The sequence below is a fragment of the Monodelphis domestica genome, chromosome 7, assembly GCF_027887165.1.
Source record: "Monodelphis domestica isolate mMonDom1 chromosome 7, mMonDom1.pri, whole genome shotgun sequence".
Lineage (NCBI taxonomy): Eukaryota > Metazoa > Chordata > Mammalia > Didelphimorphia > Didelphidae > Monodelphis > Monodelphis domestica.
Window position 1 is genome coordinate 45,985,237 of NC_077233.1, and position 14,536 is coordinate 45,999,772.

Sequence of the window (14,536 nt, forward strand, 5' to 3'; positions counted from 1 at the left end):
ACGCTCCATGCTTTTTGGAGTTCCACAATGTGTTTGAACAAAGGATAACTTCTTATAGCCATGACAGCCCAGCTAAATGTAAAGAAAAGTATCTGAAGATCTGAGATTTCCTTTCAAATGCCAGTTCTTGCCAAGAGAACCCCTTTTCTGGGGTAAAAGATGGAGGAAATTTGTGAGCCAAAATTTGAGAAGGAATAATGATTCTATTCAGGTGATCCTTAGCCCTCAGCCGCTCTTAAACCTGAAGCCTAGATAGGACTTTGGGACTTAAATTAATTATTACCTCATATTAATGGCGAACACATTGCTGGAAAGAGCCCACATTTCTGAGTTCAGTTCTTGGCTTCTGAGCTTGTTGTGTGCTTGTCTCTCTTGCCTCTGGCATGAACTAGAATGAATGGGAATGAATAACCATCCATTCTCTGTGCCCTCTGTAAGGAGGTCAGTTTGCTTCCACACTAGCTCTGAATCTATTTTTATATTCTTCAGGGGCTAACAATTAGCCTGGTAGCTTTTATTGAAAATCCTTAACACTGGAGAGAATGCACAGGGGAATGGAGTGGAATTCTCACCTTGGTCCACCCTTCTGCAAGGGATCCCTCCTCTTCTCAGAGTACATTTTTTTTTCTGTGTCCTCTTATGGTCTTTTAAGTCAAAAGTTCTCAGTATTATTTACATGGGGAAAAACCCCTTTGGAACTCCTCAATTGAACTTATTCTTGATGAAATATTAGTCAAACTAGGTTCACTTCTGGAATAAGTACATTTCCTTAAAAAGGTATCTTTGCATACAGCTGAGTTATCCCAAGGAAAGAATGGCCTTCATGGATTTCCTTCTTCTCTTTTTGTGGGTTTTAGCTCCTGCATTTGAAAAGTAACAAATATTTAACAGTGAATAAGAGGCTTCCAGCTCTCCTAGAGAAGAATGCAATGCGAGTGACTTTGGATGAGGCTGGGAATGAAGGCTCTTGGTTTTATATTCAGCCATTCTACAAGCTACGGTCTATCGGAGACAGTGTGAGTACAAATCCCTGTAAGAAGGCCCTCTTAACGTCACGCCACAACTTCATTTTATAGTCCTGGCTTTCAGAGAACTGGAGATGATGACATAATCTTCATCCCTGATCCTGAGCAGAATGTAAACCCAAACCTCTTGCAGGCAAGGACAGTTTTCTTTGTGTCTCTGTATCCCCAGCACCATGTACACACAGTGTGTGGGTGCTTAACCAGTATTTGTTGAATTATTGAAATGAAGTTGCAGAGAGCCAAGCCTAGAAAGAGACGTCCTAGGTTCAAATCTGGCTGCAGACACTTTCTAGCAAGTAGACCCTGGGCAAGTCATGTAACCCCAATTGCCTAGCCCTTGCCTAGTTTTTCTGAGTAGGGGGACAGGGTGAGAATATGATGCTTTTTATAAAAGCACTTGAAGGTCTGGCATATGGCAAAGGAATTCGTCTTTTTCTTGACCCCAAAGGACAGAAGTTGCAGAAATGATTGGAAACTAAGGAGGAAAATTTAAGTACAACATAGGGAAATACTTCACAGCTCTGCCAAAATGGACTATGCTGTCTATCTTAAAGCCTTTAAAACACTGAGTAAATTGCTTGCTTCTCTTCCTAACTGGGCAAATAATTCTGCACCCCATGATTACGTGTCTCTTATAGGAACTATCTTGGAAAATTCTAGAGAGGGCATATGGATGCTATGCTTGGAGTTGGCAAACTTGAATTTAGCTTCTGGCCCTGCTACCTGGTAGCCATGTTAGGCAATTCACTTAACTTTCCTGGGAGACAGATACCCCACTGATAAATTAAGGGAACCAGACCTACAAGGCTTCTGAGTTTCCTTTCAGCTTGAAATATATGATCCTTTGAATTTAACAAATCATGTTGAAATCTACTATTAATTCAAGGTCTCAGCAACACAAGTGCCATCCATCAAGCAACAGAACTCCTTAGAATGGCTTCAGAATTTCAGAATGGGAAGAAACACTGATGGCCATTTTTGTCCAAGCCATACTTGAAGAAGGAATCCCTGTACAATATATCCTAGTGGTCGTTTGGCCCTTGCTTGAAAACCTCAAGTGAAGAGGAACTATTTTCTCCCAAGGCTACCTATTTGGTTTTGGCAGTTAGGTAGTTCAGTGGCTAGAGTACTTGAGCCTGGAGTCAGAAGACTTGAATTCAAACTCAGTCTTAGCTACTTATTAGCTTTGTGACCCTGGGAAAATCACTTAACCTCTGTTTGCCTTAATCCATTGGAGAAGGAATTGGAAAAGCACTCCAGTATCTTTGTCAAGATAATCCTGTACTGGGCCACTGAGTCAGCCATGACTGAATGTCTGAACAGCAAAAGGACAGTGTTTCCCTATGTTGAACTTAAATGTTCCTCTTTAAGTTTCCAATCATGGCTCCAACTTCTGGCCTTTGGGACCAAGAATGAGATTCATTAATTTCTTTTCCTTCAAATTCTTAAATAGCATCATTTTTTTCACCAGGTTAAATAGCTCAGATTCCTTCAGCTGAGTCTCCTAGTTCATGAACCTCAGAAATAAATAGAGAAGGGTTTGCCTAGACTGGGTGAAATAGCTTTTGCTCCATTAAATTGCTACCTCTACCCACCATGGAGGTTTGTGGATGGGCAGTTTTTTTCTGTATGTTGATTCCTAAGGGATGTCCAGTGGCCATCTTGCCCTTATATTACTTTCTGTGAACTGTACCTTATGAAAAACCTATTTGTGTGTATATGTCTGATTCTTGATGTCTGGGAGCCAATAGGCTTCTCCCCTTGCCGCCATACTTCTGAGGAGGACATATATTTTTCTTTCTAGGTTGTCATTGGAGACAAAGTGGTTCTGAATCCTGTCAATGCTGGCCAGCCTCTTCATGCTAGCAGTCACCAGCTAGTGGACAACCCAGGCTGCAATGAGGTAAGAGCAATAAAAATAAAGCACTGAATGGTGATCCTGCACCAGATACAAAGATTGACTCTGAATCCTAGAGTGTTAGCATTGGAAAGAACCTTCGAGGTCATCATGGCCAACCATCTCATTTTGCAAAGGAGGAAAACTGAACCTGAGAGAATTGTTCTTGTTGAACGTTTGAGAAAGTTGTCTTAGGTGGAGGAGAGTTGGCCTCTCAGGAGACATACATTAAATGAGTTACCAGGGTGTGAAAGTTAGCTTATATTCTCTTAAAATTGGAAAAAGTTCTAGTTCTTAAGGCTTTGTGCTGGACATAGAATTATGAAGACCTAAGTTCAAATCTACCCTTTAACACTTACTAGCTGAGTTACCTTGGGCAAGTCACTTAATCTGTTTCCCTCAGTATCTTCCTCTATCAAATGGGGATAATAACAGCACCTACTTCTTAGGGTTGTTGTGAGCATCAAATGAGATAATATTTGTTACAAAGCTCTCAAGTATAGGGCCTGGCACATTTTTGTTATTGTTATTTAGTCATTTTCAGTTCTGTCCAACTTTTTGTTCCCCATTTGGAATTTTCTTCTCAAAGATACTGGAATGGTTTGCCATTTCCTTCTCCAGCTTATTTTACAGATAAAGAACAGAGGCAAATAAGGTTAAGTGACTTGCCTAGTATCACCCAACTGGTAAGAGACAAAGGGTAGATTTGAACTAATTCATGATTACAGACCCAGCACTATCTACTGCTCCACCTAGCTTCCTTCCAAGGCAGTCTATAAATGCTTATTTCTTTCCCTTCCCTTCCAGTCCTTTCCTTCCTGGCTGGTGAGGAAGAGGCTTGGTAGGGTTGCTAGCAAGAGATATTTCTCTAAATTTTTATTAATATCTTTATTTTTAATCATCTTTTTATTTATTTCATTAAATATTTCCCAGTTACAGTTGTGCCCCTAAATTCAGTATCTGTTGATTCAGTTCCCATGATTAGCCATGGGAAAAATATGAAAAAAAAATTAGGAAATTTGGAAAATCCCAGAAAATAAAAAATAAATGGTTCAAAGATTCAAACTGCCCACCAAACCAGTTACAGACTGGAACGTAGTGAAGTCTACCAGCCCAGGACATGTTTGTCCCCATACCCAAACTCCCATGTGAAACTTGCCTCCAGTCTGCCTCCAGTGTACTGGCTGACTATATTTGTTGTGTTTTCATAGTGCCCTTGTTTAAACTATTTACTCTCACAATGACTTTAAAGACCCAGAGTAGTGGTGCTGGTAGTGACGTTGTGTCCCCTGAATGCATTGATTTGGTCATTCAGGGATTAATTTCCTACCATCCATAGCAGATCTTGGAAAATTTTTGAGTTTCAAATTCTCTCCTTCCCTCTTTCCCCCTCACCCTACTCTTTGAGAAAGTAAGTAATAGATATTGATTATATACGTGAAGTCATATGAAACATAATTCCACATTAGCCATGTCACAAAACACACACACCAGTGCAAAAAAAAAAAGGGGGGGGAACAAATCTGCTTCCATCATCATTTAGAATTCATCAGTTCTCTCTCCTTGGACGTGGATAGCATTTTTCCTCATGGGTCCTTTGGAATTGCCTTGACCAGAGTAGCTAAGTTCTAATACTGCTGTAATACGATATTTTCCTGCTTCTTCTCACTTCACCTTAATAAGAGATATTTAGAAGATGAAGAATTTGGCCCAGGAACTACAGCTGGGTCAACTCCATGAGAAGAAGCATGGCAGTGCTAGGACTGTGTTTGGGATGTTTTTCTTCTCCACAGTAAGGCATTGCTCTAGTTAGCAGTGAGTCCACACCTTGAATCTATAGGCATTTTGGTTCTTGACAACTTGCCAGAGTTTGGTTTTTTTTCCCCATCCTTAGTTTTATCACCGGTGTAGTAATGAGAACTTAATGAGCTTGATCAAGGGGTTCCTGTGTGTCAGGGCTGACCTACTTGATTGAATACCTTGTCAGTCTAATCATTTGTTTTCCAGGTCAATTCTGTCAACTGCAACACCAGCTGGAAAATCGTCCTTTTCATGAAATGGAGCGATAACAAAGATGACATATTAAAAGGGGTAGGTTTGAACCATTTGATGGGATTGGCTTTGTATTTTCATCATCTGGGATCAGCTGAATCAGATCTTCTTTTATCCCATGCATTTTTATCTTTAGGGTGATGTAGTCAGATTGTTCCATGCAGAGCAAGAGAAGTTTCTGACCTGTGATGAGCATCGAAAGAAGCAGCATGTCTTCTTGAGGACCACTGGGAGGCAGTCAGCCACTTCTGCAACCAGTTCCAAAGCCCTTTGGGAGGTCGAGGTAAGGAAAAGAGAATGGGGAAAGGGGGGAAAACAAACATTTTGAAGATTAATCTTCTTTTACTCGGAATCTTTTCCTCCCTTTTAAAAAAAATATCTTCTTGACTCTATTTGTTTTATATATTAACTATCTGCCTTCATCTCTCTATTGCTAAATGATAACGAATAGCATATATTTAGTACTGTGCAAGTTTGCAATGCCTTTTATTAATATTCCATTTGAAGCTCAAAACAACCCTATAAGGAAAGTTCTATCATTAATCACCATTTTGCAGATGAGGAAATTGAGTTGGGTAAAAGTTAAGTGACTTTCCTATAGTCACTCAGCTAGTGAGTATCTGAGGCTGGATTTGAAATCATCTTTTTGCCTCTTGCATGCTATCAACTAAATCTAATTTAATTGAAAATTTTCAAGTTTCCACGTGGTAAAAAAGGAAGATTAAGCTTTATTGTTCAAGTTAGGATGAATATGGTTGTAATCAGCCAGAATACCTTTAGGGTTGCCATATTTAAGAATCATCAGCAAGTATTATCTTTAATGAGGAGAAGCTAGTAGCCTTCCCAGTAAGGTCAGGAGTGAAACAAGGGTGCTCATTATCACCAGTATTATTTAGCGTAATATTAGAAAAGTTAACAATAGCAATAATAGAAGAAAAAGAAATTGAAGGAATGAGAATGGATCATTTTGAGTACATGAAATTGTCTAAATTCTTCAACCTCCAGAAAACCATGTGTGTGCTAGCTGATGTTTTGATACTCATGCAATTAACTTGTAAATCTTATAGGTGTAGATGAATTCCAACCTGGTTTTTAACTTAAAAAATTTAAGCGAATCTGTCTGTGAACACAAGGTTTTAATACTAATTTAATTCTGTTAACCAGTAGATTTAATTTGGATTGTGAAAAAACCTTATTTAAATTGTCCCGTAAGTTTAGTCCTAGAAAAGACTTGTTGAAATGTATTTATTTATTTAGCCAGTCTTCACGTCCATTTAAATATGTCAACTTGGTGTGATTTTGTAAATACATTAAATTTTCTTTAACATGGTATATACATCCTCTTGCCAGGTGGTACAACATGACCCATGTCGTGGTGGAGCAGGATACTGGAATAGTCTCTTTCGTTTCAAACATCTTGCTACTGGGCATTACTTAGCAGCAGAGGTAAGGTGCGACCAGGATCCTTGGTTTATCACCCCTTGTCCCATCACCTATCTTTCATTGATCTGTTCTGTGCTGAGTAACTGATATGTGAATTCCTCACTCACTTTTCTTCCTTACCACTTCTATATAGATGCTTATTAACACCTCTACAGGAAGAAATAGAGAGGAAAAATCCTTTCATTTTGTTTAGTTATTGGATCTTTAATTAAGATTTGATGAAGAAGTAGTTTAGAAACTAGTCCTCAAATGACCTTTTAGGACTATAAGTTAATTTCATTTGTCCATCTTGTTAAGTCCAACCATACTCCACACCCTTCTTTGGAATAATTATGGGTTGATTTCATAAATAGACACATGGCATGAATGTGCCAGAAATGTGAAGAAAATTGAGAAATATGTTCTATTTTGTGAGCAAGAATAATCTTGATATCATTTCCTGCAAGTAGAACTAATCCGAAAGTACCTTCTGAATATTTTTTATTTCAAATAAAGAAACTCAGTCATTTTGTACATTGAGTTGATGGAGGCAAAGCCAAATCTTTTTATTAAAAAAGTCAAATTTGAGGAAAATAACCATATCAAATGGCAGTCAAGAATTTTAAAGGAAACATTCAGCAGTGAAGGACAGAAGGAATTTTCTTTTTAATTTCTATATTAAATTAAGGAGACTTCCTGCAGTGCGGCAGATGTTGAAATTTATTCATAGCAGTTCCATAAAGTACGTCAAAAGACTTCTGTTGTCTCGTGCATTGGTGTCATTCATCAGAGATCTTCAAGGTGATAGATAAGTGGGTGAATCAGCATTCTACTCCTACTATCCTGAAGAATGTGGAGCTTAAACATTCCAAGCTGTCTGGGAGATCTGATACTTTATTGATTCTATGATTTTTTTTCCTCTTTAGACAACTGTTTAAGAGTTGAGGATAAAAATCCTACTCTGAAATTTCAAATATAATTCTAATGAACTACTAACTGTCTTTGTAGAGTTTTGCTTGCATTAGTTTGCCAAGATAAGTATTGGTTACCTTACCTCTCTTATACCAGGATCGAGATAGCCCTTGCTGGAAGGTTTTGCATCTTAAATTTTAGCAAAAGGGATTTCTTAGAATTACTTTCTGCAGATTTGATTTTAATCAGACTTTTATCTGAGCCATACTATCACTTTGATAGTTGTTCAATTACATTCCTTCTGTCTAGACCTGAGAACCGACTACTTGGCAAGAGATGGATTGTAATGTATGTGTTGTGTTGTGTATCTTGTGTGTGTTGTAGTTGTGGCATGCCGGTTTTGTAGAAGGGAAGAAAGAGGTTCCTCATCTTTCTAACATTGCTTGCAGGCATTGAAGCCTTGTAAAAGTGGGACCATAAGCCTGAGAAAATGATGGATTTTTAAACTTCCTAATGATTCTTTTTCATCAGGTAGACCCTGACTATGAGGAAGAATGCCTGGAGTTTCAATCCTCAGTAAGTATGGGCAAGAGCCACTTCTTGTCTTCATCTAGCAGGGCATGACCATAGGTCCTGCAACCTAATTAGGTTTTTTGTATCTGTAGGCACTAGGAAAATGTATTAGGAAATGGACAGTCTGGACTTGAATGAAAGGGGAAGTTTGGATTTACTGTCCCCTGGGTAGGCTCTAGTATCCATCAAAACATCAAATCGTACATTATTGCTCATGATTTTCTTTTAATCTGGTTGATCAAGGTATCTTGTTACCTCTCCTAGAATGGAAAAGCCATTGGTTTTCCTAGAAGAAGCTGGCCAGGTATTCGATTGCTTGAATCCAGTGTCCTCATTTTTTTAGACAAGGAAATGAAGTTACAGAGTGGTGATATGGTAGCGTACCACTGGATTTGATTTTATTCAATTACTAAAGCTTTGGTTTTTCATGGAAGGAACACAAGGTATTGTAATTAATGTCCTTCTGACTGTGATGCTGTCCTGTTAGATATAGTGTGCCTGAGACTTAATTTGACATCCTCAGTTTTTAGAGCATATCCTTTGTTGCCAAGAAATGGGTAACTATCCTTGTTCTTTTATTTTTTTTTGGGAGGGGGGTTAAGTGTAGTATTGCAAATTGATAGTATATCACTAGTATAGATTATTTTTCCAATGGTGGTCCTGTTTAGGTACATGAACTTCAAAAAGCTCTGAGTGTTGTTTGCAAAGAAGGATTGGAAAAGGGACACTGAGTATATGCCCTTCAGAAATAATGTAAAATATTGAGTTATAAGGAGCAGAAAGCCTTCGTCTTGAGGAGAGGTTTGGGAAAGTTGGATTTTGGTTCTCATTGCTTTGAGAAAGAGAAAATATGTTATTTGAACAAGTTGGGGTCACATTATAATTAGTTTAGTTTACATTGTGTGCTGGTAGCATTAGGAATAATAGTGGAAATTTTTTTAGAGTTTCTTAGAAAATTGCTATAGCATCTATTTCCATAGCACTTTAGGGCTACTTTATTACTTTGCAATCTTCTAGGACCCTCAGTTGTCATGGAGCCCAACTCTTACATGAAAGGGATTCTTACAATAATATTCTGCTCAATGCTGTAAATACTCTCTTCATCTATGCAGACTGAAACCTACCCATGCCTTTTCATCTTGTGGTATCCTTTTCATGGTTCTACAGAGAGGATATACCTGGGATGCTGGAGGTATTTCTCTAGATCCTCTTCCATTTAGAAGATACTTGGACAGTACTTGGGATACCCATTTCTTATCTCTCACTGCCTGTGTGACTGGCCCCACAACTTTTCCAGTCATTATTTGCTCTATGATATCCTTTATACAACTTCTTGTGCAAGGACCATAATTACAAATGGGCTGCCTTTTTCATGCACTGCCATGTCTCTCTTAGTCACTGGTAACTTTGTTTGGAAAGTTGGTATTTTTTATAACCCTTTCCTTCCATTCTTAGAATCAGTATTGTGCATTGGTCCCAGGGCAGAAGAGTGGTATAGGCTAGGCAATGGGGGACTTGTCCAGGGTCACCCAGCTAGGAAGTGTCTAAGGTCAGATTTGAACCTAGGACCTCCCATCTTTAGGCTTGTTTTTTTTAACCCACTGAGGCATCTAGCTGCCCCTAAGCAAGTATTCATAATTTTTATGGAGCATTTATGTTGTGGTTTGTGGGACTAGTTTAGAATCATTAAAAGCATGACCCATTTTCCCAAATGCAATTCAACTCATTCCAGTAAGTACATCTTATTTCCCATATTTTTCTTAGGTAAATGAATTTATTTATAATCTGTATTGATAGGGGCAGTCAGGTCTAGAGTAGGGGAGGCAGTCCTGGGTTCAAATTTGACCTCAGTCACTTCCTAGCTGTGTGACCCTGGGCAAGTCACTTATCCTTCATTGCCTAGCTCTTACCTCTCTTCTGTCTTAGAACCAATACACAGTGTATTGATTCTAAGGATGGCCATCCACCTGCATGTCAGCATTGGGCCAATAGGCATTTTTAAATCCCCTGTGGTTTTTTTTTTTTTGTGAGTGTATGGCAGAGCTATTCTGAGTAATCATGAATCTCATTAAAGAGAATTGAATCAACTCATTACATTCAGACCTGACATGCCTGGCCATCTTCTAGCCAATGTCTTTGCTTTCTGGACCAAGAATCCAACCCTGGGCAACTTCAACTTTTAACCTCTATGACTCTAATGACTCACTTATCTGAGTGGCTCGTGTCCCCTTCTCATCTAGGTCAGGCTATAGCTGTGCTTCATTTCATTCTCCTTCCATTTGTCGGCTTGGGAGATGCTCTTGACATTTGACCATAAACCATGCCATGGAGAATTTGATTCTCTCCTCCCCCTGCCCAAAATCCCACTCTGGGGTAGTACCATCTTGAATGCTTCAGATTGCCCACTGCATCAGGATACTCCTCTAAACAGACTTGCCTTAACTTTTTAGACATCTCATCAGCCACATAATAATCAGAGTCGGTTTCTCTTTTTCCATTTTTCCATTTTTTAGCATCAATTATGTTTGAATAGGTCATATTAAAGCTGTTGCAATTCCACATAGTGTCTTTTTATAAGCATTTTGAACTTTAATTTGACTGGCTGATGGACCAATTACAAAAAAAGTTGCAGATTCTGCTGGAACTTTAATATCATCAATCAATTGTTTATTGCCTGTGAAGGCTGAGTCCATTTCCCTCTTCTTTCTGGTGTTTTTTATTTCTAGTATTTGTTGTTCCCATTTGGAAGACGATATTGAATGTACAGTAGCATGAGGATTCTACATGCATTCTCAAATATGTCATGTTTTCCAACACACTTTTTGCCATCCTTTACTCTGCCCACCTTTGTGTTGAAGTCACTTGTCATCAAGATATATATTTATCTGAAGTGGAAGATACTGCCATGTTCTTCACTGATTCTTCCTCTGCCTCTTTAGCCCCTTTTACAGAATTGGTTTTTCATAAGATTTTCAGTTACCTTAAAAATTTTTTTTGCATATATTTATCATAAGCACTGGTAAGAAGGGATAATAAATTATACCATGTAATGATGTTCTTTGTTGCTTTTATATTTACAATATAATAAAATACTAGTAACCTTATTTGCTCCTCCAAATTGCCTATAAGCCATCTTTCTATTAGAGGAAATTCCCCTTTGTCTTCTTATTTATTTATTGTGTGAATATGAATAATCATATGGTTAATTTTTTTCCAGCAGTATGCCAGTCCATTTGTCACTGGACAAAAATTTTCAAAGTAAGCATGCTTACGATTAAGTTAAAGTTTATAGATAGTATCAAAGTTATTCCATTCTTTTTAGTTATTTCTTCCCTTTCTGTAACTCTACCACCATCACTGCCATAGTAGAAGGAATTTCATAGGACTAAACCATTTTTTCCAAATTATTCTATGTTAAATGGTTTGTTGTAGCCAAACGTTTTTCTTAAATTTTGGTTTCTAGAGCTAAAAATATTCAAGATACGGTCAGGACAACATCAGGACTATTAACTCCCTTGATATGCCCATTATATTTCCATTTTAAAAAATGGTTCCATTATCTTTTTTTTTTAACAGCTATGTCTCATTCTTTATTCATTAAGCTTGTAGTTAACCGAAATTCCTAGATCTTCTTACTTTGTTGATGGTTTCTAACCTTTGAACTGTAGACCCCCAAAATGAGTTAAGTGGGAGGGGGCACATTGTTGGTTCAAGGGTCCCTGGATCCATATGTGTATTATGCCTAATCAGTGTATTCTTTAAGTCCAATGAAATATGCAGCATGGCATTCTAATAAATAAGCAAACACGCTTTATGCAAACTGAGTGACATCTTCACAAATGTGTGCACTTTCCAAATAAATGTAGAACAATGTTATGATGAATGGACTAATTCTGGTTCCTAATCATCACCTTTTTCCTATCTAAGTGACTGGCAATTTATAGGATTCATTTTTAGAATTTTCCTCGACTTATCAGGCTTTTTGGTTTCTAATTTTAAAAATCTACTTAGTTCTTCCTTTTCAAAATCCCAACACTTGCTCATTCACTAAGATTTTATAAAATGCTACTACTGGTTCCATGATTGTACCTGCAAATTATTTTAACTTTAGCTGGTACAGTTACTTTAGCAGTAACTGATCTGGGGTGGAGAGAACAAACCCTACCATTGGTTATGGAGAATTAACTTCTCCTTGACAGGGCTACAGTGAGGTCATGGTGGCCATGACAGTGGTTATGGATATGATTGCGTGGAGCCCACGGTTTCATTACTCTGGACATTACTCAAAATTGCAGCTGAAGTGTGGGTGTGGATAACCTGAGGATTTTGAGAAAGGTATAGCTCACTGCCACCACCATGGCACACCATCCTTGGTCTTGCCTCAGGAAGTTTTTATTGGTTTACTCTACTCTTTTCTGGTGGGTTGGATGCCATTAGTGGACAAGAAGGAAAGTAGGGAAATGACAGGTTTAAAAGTATTTCATTCTGTTCAACTTTTGGTCATACCTTTTTCCCTGTAAATTTCTTCTGATTGAACACACATTGAGGTGACATTGTGTTTCTCTTGGTGGTTGACATATTTAAAGGTGCCTTTCAGTCATCATCTTTTTAGAAAGGAGGGCAGACTAGAAAGCTTTCAGGTTTAGGCTTCACCCTCCTCATTTATGCTGTTTGCCCACTAGATGGCAAAAGTTCCCTACACATTGAATGGGTTTGCTTGGGTTATTAGTCTTACCTTGGACCAAGATGTCAGAACATTAAGAGGAGCTAAGATCTGGCCTGGACTGCCTTCTTGCACCTTCAGGCTCTTTTTGACCTTCTCATATGTTTCTCTGAAGTTGTAGTCACCAGGACACAGCTTGGTCATATTCTTCGGTTTAGTGGCCGCTGCAGAGTTTAGATCTGTGGAAGGCTTAGCAAGTTATGTCAAGTGTAACAGACTCTGATCCAGCCAGAATTGGTCCTACCTGTTGGAAATTTTCTTGCTGTGTTGTGAGTCCTTGCCTGTGTGAGTTACCACAACATGGGCCAACTGGGGTTCAGTTCAGTTGGTTGCTAGAGGAGGTCTGAGGGAGAAAATGAGGAGGAAGAAATACCACGTTTTGGAGAGTGAATGCTTTTCAGGGGGGAGTGGTGGAAGGGAAATAATTAAGGGGCAAATGGTAATGGGAAAGGCAAAGTTTGGGGAGCCAATGCCAATAGGTATAGAGCCTCAGAGAAGGAATCTTCTTCCCTTCTCTCTTTTGTCAAGGATATTTTGAATTTGTCTCTTCTTTTCAAGTCAAGCAGTTTGCATTTTTTTTTTTGCTGTTGGCAGACAAAGCTTCTGCCCAAGACATACAGGTTAGGGGCACTGGAAAATCTGCTATTGGAGTTTGTCATTAAGTATCTGAAACCCTGCGATTGTTAAAGCATTTTGCTTGTGCATGAATGGCACGGGGAAATAAAGCACATGGAGAATCACAGGGATAAAAAAGGACCTCGCCTCTTGTCAGGATTTACTTGAAAATTCAAAATAACTCAGGCAGATGAGCATCTGACCTATTTTTGAAAGACTTCCTTAAGAGGAGATTTTACAACTTCTCTGGATAACCTGTTTACTAGCCCTTGTTCTCAGAAAAGTTTTGGTTTCTGGCTAACTCAGATTTCTAATGTTTCAGTACAAGACCATTTCACCCTGAAATTCTCTCAAACATACTTTCCTGTTCAATTGTGAATGAATGCACTGGACTCGTCTGATTTTATAACCTATACTCTACTAGCATAGATTTAGAACTGGAGTGAGATCTTAGAAGCCTTTGAATACGACCCCCTCATCTTGCAGATTAAATAACTGAAGCCTTGAGAGGTTAAAAGCTGACTTATCACATAGATACCAACTAGAAGAGCTAGGATCTGAACTTCCTCGAAAAAAACATTTGTCCCAGAGACACCGGGTTTGCTCTTGGCTTTAAAATGGCTATTTATTCCTTGAAATAGACTGTCTTCTTAATAGGTGGACCACCACTGAAAGCAAACCCTCACATGACTTGGACCTCTTGGTTTAGACTTTTGGCTGGTCTCTTTAAGGGAACCAAATTCCTTTTTATCACCAGTGGAAATATTTTCATGGAAGACCAGGGCATTACCTAAGCTTGATTTAAAAGGCATTGCAGTGGGAGGAAGGTTGCATAATTTTTTGTCCAAAGTGTGCTAATTGTCAACTTTTATGACCTTTCTGAAACAGAGGTGTAGTTTCTGCCAGCTCCTGGCATTCACAATCGTTTTTCTTGGTCTCTGCGCCTTAGAGGATGATTACTGTAAATGTGGCATTTGGCAAACCACCTTTCTGACTTTCTGATGAATTTGCTTCCTCAGATGGACTCTGATCAGGACACATCAAGAAGCAGGTTACGAAATGCCCAAGAAAAGATGGCGTACTCCCTAGTCTCTGTGCCAGAAGGAAACGATATCTCTTCCATCTTTGAGCTAGATCCTACCACCTTGCGAGGAGGTGATAGCCTTGTTCCAAGGTATGAAAAACAAACCAAAACAAACCAAAACAAACACCTTCCTTAAGAATTCAGTGCTTGGAGCCTGACTTAATAATGATACCTGCTTGCTATAGGTTGCTTCAAGACTTCCAAATATTCACACTGTTTCCATGTATGTTCTT

General features: G+C 38.6%; 1 protein-coding gene across 11 annotated transcripts in view; it reads left to right on the top strand.

The window, feature by feature from the left end:
- Positions 1-14,536, top strand: part of ITPR1 (inositol 1,4,5-trisphosphate receptor type 1) — a 410,117-nt gene that overhangs the window by 164,997 nt on the left and 230,584 nt on the right. For 7 of the 11 annotated variants that reach the window (XM_056804557.1, XM_056804556.1, XM_056804558.1 and 4 more), the window contains 7 exons: positions 858-1,016; positions 2,830-2,928; positions 4,930-5,013; positions 5,111-5,257; positions 6,325-6,420; positions 7,840-7,884; positions 14,239-14,393. In XM_056804557.1, coding sequence (XP_056660535.1) covers positions 858-1,016; positions 2,830-2,928; positions 4,930-5,013; positions 5,111-5,257; positions 6,325-6,420; positions 7,840-7,884; positions 14,239-14,393 — 785 coding nt within the window. The remainder of the gene's footprint in view (positions 1-857; positions 1,017-2,829; positions 2,929-4,929; positions 5,014-5,110; positions 5,258-6,324; positions 6,421-7,839; positions 7,885-14,238; positions 14,394-14,536) is intronic. The other 4 variants (XM_056804560.1, XM_056804559.1, XM_056804565.1 and 1 more) reach the window with 1 other exon arrangement.